The 12,114-nt window shown below is 40.6% G+C and overlaps 1 protein-coding gene across 4 annotated transcripts in view; it reads right to left on the bottom strand.

Annotated features, from left to right (window-relative positions):
- LOC133570889 (RNA-binding motif, single-stranded-interacting protein 2-like) overlaps positions 1-11,722 on the bottom strand; it is a 110,157-nt gene extending 98,435 nt beyond the window's left edge. For 2 of the 4 annotated variants that reach the window (XM_061923682.1, XM_061923683.1), the window contains exon 1: positions 11,464-11,722. In XM_061923682.1, the coding sequence (XP_061779666.1) occupies positions 11,464-11,535 (72 nt within the window). In that variant the 5' untranslated portion in view covers positions 11,536-11,722. The remainder of the gene's footprint in view (positions 1-11,463) is intronic. The other 2 variants (XM_061923681.2, XM_061923684.2) reach the window with 2 other exon arrangements.
- Positions 11,723-12,114: the final 392 nt, after the last annotated feature.

The raw sequence follows: 12,114 nt of genomic DNA, 5'->3' as shown, positions 1-12,114 counted from the left end.
GTGGACAGCAATGTGTTTGTAGGTTGAGGTACAACCGTATGATTGACTGGCAACCAGTCCAGAGTGTAATCTGCCTTTCATCAACTGGGATAGGCTACAGCTCATAACAACCTTCACCAAGATAAGTGGTTAAAAAAATGTATTGATAGATGGCATTGATATAGAGTGACAACAAGCAAAACACCACAGTTAATATGTCACGGAGCAATAGTTCTAGTAGGATATGCTGCAAACGTGTTTGGTGAGTTATTTTCCTAGAAACTGCCAGTTTTTTACTATTTTTACTCCAATATGTCTATTTTTAAATAGTGACAAAGAACAACTTGGCGTGCCCAAAATAATTCACTTTGATTATGTATGGAAGGAAGAGTTACTCAAGTGTTGTCAGTGCCCTTGCATAACCACATGTGTTTCTTTTTCAAAGAACAGAAAATGGAAACCTAATGCGTCTCCTCACGCAGACACAAATGAGATCTGGGAGGTTCAGCAGCCAGGCCCAGGCCTCCATCGCAAGAAGACGAAATGACACTTTACATTGCAAATGTCACCTGAAAGTTCACAGACTCAACGCATGCATGTATTGGAGAGAGACAGGCTGTGATCCGTGAAAGGCCTCGTTTTGAGTGAAGAAGTGCATGTAAAATGTCAATTAATGAATGACAGAGTGCCTTATATGAAATTTTACCCCAGATGTATTCCTAGTTTTTTCCTGCTACGTAACTGATAATAATAATATGACACATATTTTCAGGCATTTAAATGTCTCCTGTGGCGCACAGCATTGGTGCTTGTCTTGTAAGACAATAGTACTGAGTTGGTGTCCCGTTCAGAGTTAAGGTTAGCAAATTCATGTTTTATGATTAATGTACTATTTTGCACACAAAATGTTATGAAATATTTATTTCGTATACATTTCTTTTAGTACAATACATGCATCCAGTTACATGCATTCAAGTTTAATTACAAAATAAAAAAATCATTTCACATAAAATAAAGTGTAAAAAATGTTGTAATGGGGTGGGGGGCTCCAAATAAAATTCTTCTTAGGATTCCAATTTTAGCAGAGGCAGCCCTGCGCTGCAGCTTGAGAGTAATTGAGAAAAATATATACCTTTTAATCTGCTAAACTAAGGTAACTTCAGTTATGTCAGAATCAAAATAAATAATTTTTTCACTCTGGGCCATCCGCACCTTGCAGGACTTGGACTGAGCATTCATGCTTCGGGCGATTTGCTTGTCATGTCACTTCTACACAGCCACATTACTGCAATTTTGCTGAATTGCTGGATTATTTCCACTCTTACATTCCAGTCTTCCTTAAATGACATACCTTTATAACGCACACAAATGTAGTCATCACGGGTGAGCAGAGCTTGGCTTTTAGAATATTTAGATTCTTTGTATTTTAGCAATATTATCAAATGTCTCGGCTATCCTTAGGAACTTGTGAGGAACAATCGCTATATTACGACATGTGCATGCAAATTTGCTGTGTCCTCGCCAATCGTGCCAAACTTGAGCATGGTCACAGAATTGTTACTAACCAAACATGCAAGAAACCGTGTGATCGAGCTGTAAGCATTATATCCTGCCCTATTCTTGGTCGCACCATGTGATCTACGCCCCATTAATAAAATGTTATGTTACAAAAGCAGTGTTTGGAAAAGCGTATGATTTCACTTCAATATTGCAACCTTCAAAATATCCGTTTTGAACGTCAGTCATCTTGATTTACCGAAACGGCAATTTTTGCAGATTTGATTTTTAATTAGAGATGTCCCGATCTCGACCCCATGATTGGACGAGGGCCGTTATTTGCCTTATTATCAGATCAGCGGTAGGCTGATACGCAGTGGTGACCCAGTGTTTTCATTGCTAAAGATTGGTCTCACGTGATGTATTCCTCCAAAAAGGGATGCACGCTTAGGGAGACACAGTTACATTTCCATATTCCTTGTTACACACATGCAGGAGTCGTATAAATTCCAGGGAGGTGATAGTCTTGCCAGAACTCCCGCTCGAATTTGAGAGCAAGAACGCATCTATCCAGAGTGCAAAACCACTTCTAGATACTAATCCCCAACACGATGGCGGGATTTTTTTTCCAAGTATAGGAGGACTAATATAATAAATGGTCTGTAAATATATAGCGCTTTACTAGGGGTGTAACGGTATTATAAATGTTGTATTTCGGTTCAAAGTCTTCTCAATAATACCGTGATTTGTGACAGTATCAAACAAAAACTTGGTTGATTGTAGTTTGTTTCTGGCGTCTTAGCGTTGGCCTTGTCTGTGAATAAACTACATCTCCCAGAATCCTCTGCGCAGGTGGGGCGTTGAACGCCATAAGCAGGAAGTGAAGTGTGTTCGTACTCGTCGTAGACAAAAGGAATAGTTTTTTTGACATATCTGTCTATAACCGGTCAAGTTATGTTGCTAACAAACAGACAAACAAACCCTGGAGAAAACATAACCTCTTTGGTGGAGGTAAGAAAGTCTGCGTTCTGCAAAGCTAAGCGCCACTTTCGTTTCAAGCGTTTCCAAAAAAACACAGAGCCCGCCGGCTTAGTCACACCGCAGAGTGGGAAATCACCCCCAAAAAATGTTCAACACGGGACATACAAGTAATCTAAAAAGTTATCTGATCTCAATCCATCCATTTTTATAGCGCTTGTCTCTCCATGCCGCAGGGGAGGGGGGGCTGAAGCCTATTCCACAAGTCGCCAATTCATAAACCGTCACACAGAAAATATATTTTAAGCCAGCGAAGCCAAACATCTGTTTGTGGGGTATTTCCATTATTAAAAGCTATATTGTTAGTTTACTTTTCTAAGAAAAAACTTTTTCCAGACTGAAAATAAAAAATGACCACTGTAGAACACACTGCTTCCATAATATAAAAGTTGAAAGACACTAAATTGTACATCCTATGATGAGGTGGTGACTTGTCCAGGGTGTACCCCACCTTCCACCCGAATGCAGCTTGGATAGGCTCCAGCACCCCTGTCACCCCGAGAGGGACAAGCGGTAGGAAATGGATGGATGGATGTACTTGTTACACTGGATGTTTTACATTGTTACTTTAAAGACATCAACTTTAAGTTATTATTTTAATATTTGCTCGAAACAGTCAATGTTCCTGCACAATTATTTGCACTTCGAAATACTTGTTTTTAGTAATAAATATGACTAAAACATTTTAACATTATGTTTGTGTTTAATTACAGAAAGTCTGTTTATCCTAAACATTCCAGACGCTTCATTTTAGACACTATGACATATACCGCAATAATATCGTACCATGGCCTTAGTACTGTGATAATATCAAACAGTGAGATTTGATACCGTTACATCCCTACGCTTTACTCTACCTGGAATTAGGGCTGCAACAACTAATCGATTAAATCGATTATAAAAATAGTTGGCGATTAATTTAGTCATCGATTCGTTGGATCTATGCTATGCGCATGCACAGAGGCAATTTTTTTAATTTATTTTTATTTTTTATTTTTTTATAAACATTTATTTATAAACTGCAACATGTACAAAAAGCTTAGAAACAATAATCAAAATAAGTATGGTGCCAGTATGCTGTTTTTTTTTCAATAAAATACTGGAAAGGATAGAAATGTAGTTTGTCTCTTATATCCGATTATTAATCGATTAGTAATAATCGACAGATTAATCGATTATCAAATTAATTGTTAGTTGCAGCCCTACCTGGAATGATACTCAAAGCGCTTTACATTATACGTCACATTCACCCATTCACACACTGATGGCAGAAGCTGCCATGAAAGGCGCAAACCACGACCCATTTAGAGCAAGGGTGAAGTGTCTTGCCCAAGGACACAACGGCCGTGACTCGGATGGCGGAAGCTGGAATCGATCCTGGAACCCTCAAATTGCTGGCACGGCCACTCTACCATCTGTGCCACGCCGCCCCCAACTAGACTAGAGGAAAAGGAATGGCTAAGCATGCTACACTACACACACACGGAGCAGGACGACACAAGAAGCTAACCGCTAAAGCTTCAATGTAAAGTAGGGGTGACTGATTCAGATGTTGACACTATCGATACCTAGTTAAGAACAGAATTAATATATAAACTATACTAAAGTGATTCGATCGATATTTTTCTAATTCTGATTTTTACAAAATCATTGTTTTGTTGTTTTTATTATTGTTTACAAGCTCAGTGAGTAAGTCTCTGGATACAGGAAGGCTCTGAGGGCAAAATGGGAGCAAGTAGTAGTTTTTGCTTTTATTTAGTTATTGTCAATTTGCCATTTTATTTTGTTAAAAACATTAATTCAATACCAAAACTTTAATAAATCATCTGATTTATAACAATACTAGCGCACTTTAAATTCAATAAGATAAGCTTTATAAAAAATGTTGTGTTTACTTAAGTTACATGCTCTAAAACATTTTCAGATCTATAAGGACTCGAAATCGGATCGGATCTGAGGCCAAAAAAACGTAAAAACGTTTATCGGGACATCCTTAGCTCTAATTGTGATAAATATAGGCTTTATTTGGTTAACTATGTTCTTTTAAACCACAATAGGTAACATATGCTAGCCCTTGGTGGTCTTTAATGTTTTGGGTTAGACCGTTTTAATTCAAAACCAGCTTTAAGTGGGCACAAGCATGGTACAATTGTTGAGTAGGCCTATACTTTCTGCAGTGAGTGCCACAAAATATGCTCCAAAGGATTGTTTTTTTTCTGGGGAGTAGCGGAGGCCCCAATTGTATTATATTTTCTAAGGCCCCGTTAACACTAAGGCCATGTCTACACTAAGGCCAAGTCTACACTAAGTCGTTTAACCCCTTAAACCAGGGGGCGGGAACCTTTTTGGCTGAGAGAGCCATGAAAGCCAAATATTTTAAAATGTATTTCCGTGAGAGCCATATAGTATTTTTTTAACACTGAATATAACTAAATGTGTGCATTTTTAAGTAAGACCAACATTTTTAGAGTATAATAAGTCTCTTATTCTTTTTAATAACATTGTTATTCTGAAGTTAACCAATAATAAATAAAATACTTCTTACCATTAATGAACAGGTGCCGAAGAAAATGGATTGATGGATTAAAATGCATGAGAATGTTTTATATTCTGAACGTTATTTTTAACACTGATTACCAGTGGAATTATTAATTACTTATCATGTTAAGCAATGTCAGCTAAGATTTATCTGAGAGCCAGATGCAGACATCAAAAAAGCCACATCTGGCTCTAGAGCCATAGGTTCCCTATCCCTGCCTTAAACGAATAATTATTTAGCCTAAGCCCTGTTTCAGCCTCACTAAACCATCGTTTAAGGTCCCCCTCCTCGGACAAATTTTTACACGGTAAGTCAGCCGTGTATTTCTTGAATCTCCGGCACTGAGCTTTGTATGGACTCATTGATCGTTTACAGAGTGAGTTCGGAGAGGAAGTGACGCCAGAAAGACCGCGCCCACACAGGAAGTGACGCCATAAAAACCGCGCCACAGCGAGCTTCATAACAACCGAAGCTAAAAAGATGAAGGCGAGTCATCCAGGCATGCCGTGTTTCTCCTTCTTCTACATGTACAGACGCTTGTGGAAATCACACATGAACACATTAAGTGAAGGAAACGCGCGATTGCAGCTTTTTCGGATACAACACTTCTCAGACGACAAGAGAACTTTCGCAGCTGTGATTCCATTTACCGAAAAACTTCGTCCCTTCCTCCCGTGGATGTGATACAGGCAGTGTGTGACTAACAATATTGCTTTATGGATGTGACTGTGAAATGGCCAGGCAGCGTGCGTGATGCCCGCATCTTCGCTAACTCCGCCATTAGCGTACTACTTAAAGATGGAACTATCCCCTCCTGTCCCAAACAACTGCTGGAAGATGAAGATCCGGTCCCTTTTTTTTTTTATTTTGGGTGACCCAGCTTATCACCTGACGCCATATCTCACAAAAGAATACCCCAACGGCGTAGTCAACCCACAACAATGTTTATATATATTAGGGATGTCCCGATCCAGGTTTTTGCACTTCCGATCCGATACCGATATTGTTTTTGCACTTCCGATCCGATACCGATACTGACCGATACTGGCCTATCCGAGCATGTATTAAAGTTTAAAGTTATTTAGCCTACTTAGTTGTCAGAATCATGTTGAAAAGGGTTTTAGTACTCTTGATAACAACTAGCCATCTGAATTAGGGGAGTTTGAATAATACACAATGGTTGGTAACAAGAAACTGACCTGTTTATTCAAGGATAAACACAAAATAGACAAAATGATACATGACAAACAGAAATGGCATCATTGAAACTAGGGCTGGGCGATATGGCCTTTTTTTAATATTGCGATATTTTAAGGCCATTTTGCGATACACGATATACAGTATATCTCGATATTTTGCCTTAGCCTTAAATGAACACTTGATGCATATAATCACAGCAGTATGATGATTCTATGTGTTTTGATTGATTGATTGAGACTTTTATTAGTAGGTTGCACAGTGAAGTACATATTCCGTACAATTGACCACTAAATGGTAACACCCGAATACGTTTTTCAACTTCTTTAAGTCGGGGTCCACTTAAATTGATTCATGATATAGATATATACCATCAGATATATACAATCATCGTAATACAGTCATCACACAAGATAATCACATTGAATTATTTACATTATTTATAATCCAGGGTGTGGAGGGGGGCGCTGGATGTAAGTGTCAAAAAGACAGCCAAAAGAGTTTGATATGAGAATAAATCTAAAGTTAAAATATAGGGTAGAAATGCACCCATTTGCAGGAAAAGTAGTCTTGATTTTCAAAATGTTCTTTCAAGTCTTGCATGTCTACATTAAAACATTCTTCTTCATACTGCATTAATATATGCTACTTTTAAACTTTCATGCAGAGAAGGAAATCACAACTAAAAAAATCACTATTTTTTTCATATGGTGTTGATGTGGAAATGTTTGCCTCGGCATTTTGATGGTGTGGGCGTGTGGCACCGAATAGAGATAAGCGTCTCGACAGACGTTACAATATTTGAACAATGATGACGAAAACTGTTTTCTCTGTCGTGTCGGTGTGTCGAAAATTGTTATGCGCTTATTTTTTTATTAGATTTTGTGCGTGGCATATAATTGCCATGCGCAGAGGACGCTTAAACAGTGCGCAATTGCACAGGCGCGCACCTTAGAGGGAGCGTTGGTCACACGGCTGCGCTAGCATCACAGCTAACGTTAGCCATGCTGCTACCTCTCTGCTGGGAGAGGACGTATACGTATGTGACGTATGACGTGACAGTATGTGACGTGTGTAAGAAGGTGCGCTTGCTGTCTGTGAGAAGGAGACACAGAAAAGAGTGAGAAGAGCCTGTCGTGTAATGCCAGCAGCTAAAAGCAACTGCGTGAGAATCCACAGACCTGTGGATGTGTTGAAGGTGTGCTGAAAATGCGGAACGGAAATTAGGGAGCAGCAGAAAAGTGGAATGTATTATTTAAATCGGTGCGTTGGAAAACACGGACCAGAGGTTTTTTTTTAAACTGGATCTGGATCGGCATTTTCCCATGCCTTGCCGATACGCATTTTTTGGCAAATATCGGCGGCCGATCCGATCCAAATATCGGATCGGGACATCCCTAATATACAGGTAAAAGCCAGTAAATTAGAATATTTTGAAAAACTTGATTTATTTCAGTAATTGCATTCAAAAGGTGTAACTTGTACATTATATTTATTCATTGCACACAGACTGATGCATTCAAATGTTTATTTCATTTAATTTTGATGATTTGAAGTGGCAACAAATGAAAATCCAAAATTCCGTGTGTCACAAAATTAGAATATTACTTAAGGCTAATACAAAAAAGGGATTTTTAGAAATGTTGGCCAACTGAAAAGTATGAAAATGAAAAATATGAGCATGTACAATACTCAATACTTGGTTGGAGCTCCTTTTGCCTCAATTACTGCGTTAATGCGGCGTGGCATGGAGTCGATGAGTTTCTGGCACTGCTCAGGTGTTATGAGAGCCCAGGTTGCTCTGATAGTGGCCTTCAACTCTTCTGCGTTTTTGGGTCTGGCATTCTGCATCTTCCTTTTCACAATATCCCACAGATTTTCTATGGGGCTAAGGTCAGGGGAGTTGGCGGGCCAATTTAGAACAGAAATACCATGGTCCGTAAACCAGGCACGGGTAGATTTTGCACTGTGTGCAGGCGCCAAGTCCTGTTGGAACTTGAAATCTCCATCTCCATAGAGTAGGTCAGCAGCAGGAAGCATGAAGTGCTCTAAAACTTGCTGGTAGACGGCTGCGTTGACCCTGGATCTCAGGAAACAGAGTGGACCGACACCAGCAGATGACATGGCACCCCAAACCATCACTGATGGTGGAAACTTTACACTAGACTTCAGGCAACGTGGATCCTGTGCCTCTCCTGTCTTCCTCCAGACTCTGGGACCTCGATTTCCAAAGGAAATGCAAAATTTGCATGGTTGGGTGATGGTTTGGGGTGCCATGTCATCTGCTGGTGTCGGTCCACTCTGTTTCCTGAGATCCAGGGTCAACGCAGCCGTCTACCAGCAAGTTTTAGAGCACTTCATGCTTCCTGCTGCTGACCTGCTCTATGGAGATGGAGATTTCAAGTTCCAACAGGACTTGGCGCCTGCACACAGTGCAAAATCTACCCGTGCCTGGTTTACGGACCATGGTATTTCTGTTCTAAATTGGCCCGCCAACTCCCCTGACCTTAGCCCCATAGAAAATCTGTGGGGTATTGTGAAAAGGAAGATGCAGAATGCCAGACCCAAAAACGCAGAAGAGTTGAAGGCCACTATCAGAGCAACCTGGGCTCTCATAACACCTGAGCAGTGCCAGAAACTCATCGACTCCATGCCACGCCGCATTAACGCAGTAATTGAGGCAAAAGGAGCTCCAACCAAGTATTGAGTATTGTACATGCTCATATTTTTCATTTTCATACTTTTCAGTTGGCCAACATTTCTAAAAATCCCTTTTTTGTATTAGCCTTAAGTAATATTCTAATTTTGTGACATACGGAATTTTGGATTTTCATTTGTTGCCACTTCAAATCATCAAAATTAAATTAAATAAACATTTGAATGCATCAGTCTGTGTGCAATGAATAAATATAATGTACATGTTACACCTTTTGAATGCAATTACTGAAATGAATCAAGTTTTTCAAAATATTCTAATTTACTGGCTTTTACCTGTATATATTTAGATCTCTAGATTAATTGTTGTAATTGTTGTAAAATGTTCTTTATCGCATTGTCTACTTTCTCATGTCGATTAAAGATTTTAGTAATTTTTGATGGCTCAGGTGTGGTTCACTACAATAGGGCCCAACAACACACTGGAGTCCAGTTCATTGAAATACCACAACACTGGATATTGTTCAAAGGAGATACATTGTCATTTAAAAACTTGCACACAAAACACAGCAAACAAATGTAAAATGCACAGCAAACTATTTACAATATAGCTCTTTTAAATAACAACTTCACAGTGAAGTAAAGTCATCTGCTGGAGAGTTTGGAGCAGATGGACGCTCAGGTGGATTTTTTTTATTAAAAAAATTCCGTGCATGCGTACTAGGTCGTGTTGCGCCGGCAGAGGGGAGTGGGGGTCTTAAACGGTGGCATTGTTGTGTGTGGACACGGATAAGGTTAGGTGGGATTTACCCTGGATAACCTTATCAGGGTTATCCAGGGTAAATCCCACCTAACCTTATCCTTGTCCACACCTACCTAATAAGCATGCGCGGAAAATGAGCACGTTATAGTCACCTCCAGTGTTGCTTTGTGTGTAAGTTCTTAAATTGAACTTATCTGAACAATATCCAGTGTTGTGGTATTTCAATTAACTGGAATCCAGTGTGCTGTGGGGCACTGTTGTAGTGAATCACACCTGAGACATCATAAATTAATCAAATCTTTATTGGACACGAAAGTACACAATGTGACAAAGAACATTTGACAATCAATCTAGGGATGTAGATATCTGGTCAGGACACTCATCATTCTTTTGCCTTCACCTTCATTGTCCATTAATTTTTGGTGACTTTATATACTCTGGACCAAGACATTGAGTCTGCGACATGCATGGCGGACAATAACTTTGCCAGTCCAAAAGCATTCGCCGTTTTCTATAGTTAGTCTTCTCTTGATGGCCAGGTAATACAAAGCAAACGCTACCTTTTTTAATCACACCCACGGGAGCCCGCATTTTCGTTGACTCTCCTTCGACAAAAGGACAGTTTTTCGGTAAGTAGAATCACAGCTGACCTGGACATTCGAAAGTTCTCTTGCCGTCTGAGATGTGTTGTATCCGAAATAGCTGCAATCGCTTTCTCTTAAGGTATTCATGTGTGATTTTCACAATCGTCTCTACATGTAGAAGAAGGAGAAATACGGGCATGTCTGGATGACTCGCGTTTATATTTCCAGTGTTTACCTCCGAGTTACGAAACCGCTTTATTATGAAGCTGGCTGTGGCAGAACGTCACTTCCGGTCTGGGGCGCGGTCTTTCTGGCGTCACTTCCTCTCCTAACTCAGTTTGTAAACGATCAATGAGTCCATACAAAGCTAAGAGCTGGAGATTCAAGAAACACATGGCTGTGTAAAAAAATGTCCAAGGAGGGGAACCTTAAACGCTGGTTTAGTGAGGCTGAAACGGGGCTTAGGCTAAATAATTATTCGTTTAAGGGGTTATCCGGCTTAGTGTAGACATAGCCTAAGGGGGGTGCGCACTGCAAACATTTCCCATGGTTACGGTAAAGAGGGGGAAATGCAATCAGACAAACACAATTCTGGGTATAATTACATTTGCATGCTAGAGCGATGACTCTTAGGAGTGTTTATACCGGTTTCAAAGTGTCAATGTAAACAGTATCCACAGGATTCTCAATTCTGGGAATAAAGCTTTTTTGGGAGGGGTGGGGCATATTCCGTTTCCAGAAGAAAAAACGCAACAAAAGCAAACTTTGTAAAAATAAAAGAAGCCAAAAAGGCAGCGACGAGGGGGGGGGGGTTATTTTGTCATTTCCCAACTAGTATTCCCACCCACCCCCCCACTTCGACGCTACAGCACCCGCACACAAGTTGCTCTTCACCGGGGACTTTTTCCAAGAAGAGTCCGTCAAGCCTCGTCCACATCCTGCCTGTGTGTGAAGCGACCGACACACACACACTACAAACACCAACGACCGCCGCTAAACAACCGACCGTTCCGCACCCAGCCATATCCAGACGGACATGGAAGCGGGTTTTAACCCGTGAACAAGTAAAAGTTCAACAGAAGTGGCCTCTCAAGGACACTGCCCTGTCAATCAGCCTCTCCGCGGCGACGCGCTCGGGTCGCTAGCGAGTTAAAATGGTGGGGGGGAGAGGGGAAAAAAAAGCAAGAAAAAAAAGCGGGAAAGACTTTTACCTTTTTGCTGTTTCTGTTGGTAAAGCCGCTGTACGGGTTGATTCCTGCCCTTGGCGGTACGGAGAGCAGCATTTTTCTCGGCGCTATGTCCGGAGCGGCGAGCACTGCCCAGGCTGCCAGCTGACGTCAGCAGCTGGGGAAGTGAGAGCCTGGAGTCCCGCTGCTTGACTGAGAGTGGTGCTGCTGCCACAGCACTCAGGCCGGGAGAGACTGGAGACCGGAGGGGGATGGACTGACGGTGTGGTCGACGCCCCCCCTCTTGGGTCGCCTTCGCACGGCTCCAGGTGCTCTCTGCTTCAGGTAGGAAATACGGTGCGTCCAAATTAAATTGGGGGCCTAAGCAGAATATTATGTGGAGATACATAATTAGTAATAGTAAGTACAAATAAAATATATCTATTGGGGTGCTCAAGAAAATCAATTAACATCCAAATCGCGATTTCTCATTTATTCCAAATAAAAATCGATTTATAACTTTCAAAGAATACATTTGAAAAAAAAAAGTTATTGATATCATTATTATTAATGTTGATACTGTTTCTTTTATAGATTTTTCTTTTTGTAATATAAAAAAATAATGACTTTGTTCTTGATTTAGACCAGTGGTCCCCAAACTACGGCCCACGGGCGGGATCCGGCCCTCTAGCGTTC

Source organism: Nerophis lumbriciformis, linkage group LG28, assembly GCF_033978685.3.
Source record: "Nerophis lumbriciformis linkage group LG28, RoL_Nlum_v2.1, whole genome shotgun sequence".
Lineage (NCBI taxonomy): Eukaryota > Metazoa > Chordata > Actinopteri > Syngnathiformes > Syngnathidae > Nerophis > Nerophis lumbriciformis.
This window is presented reverse-complemented; position numbering and strand designations above follow the sequence as displayed.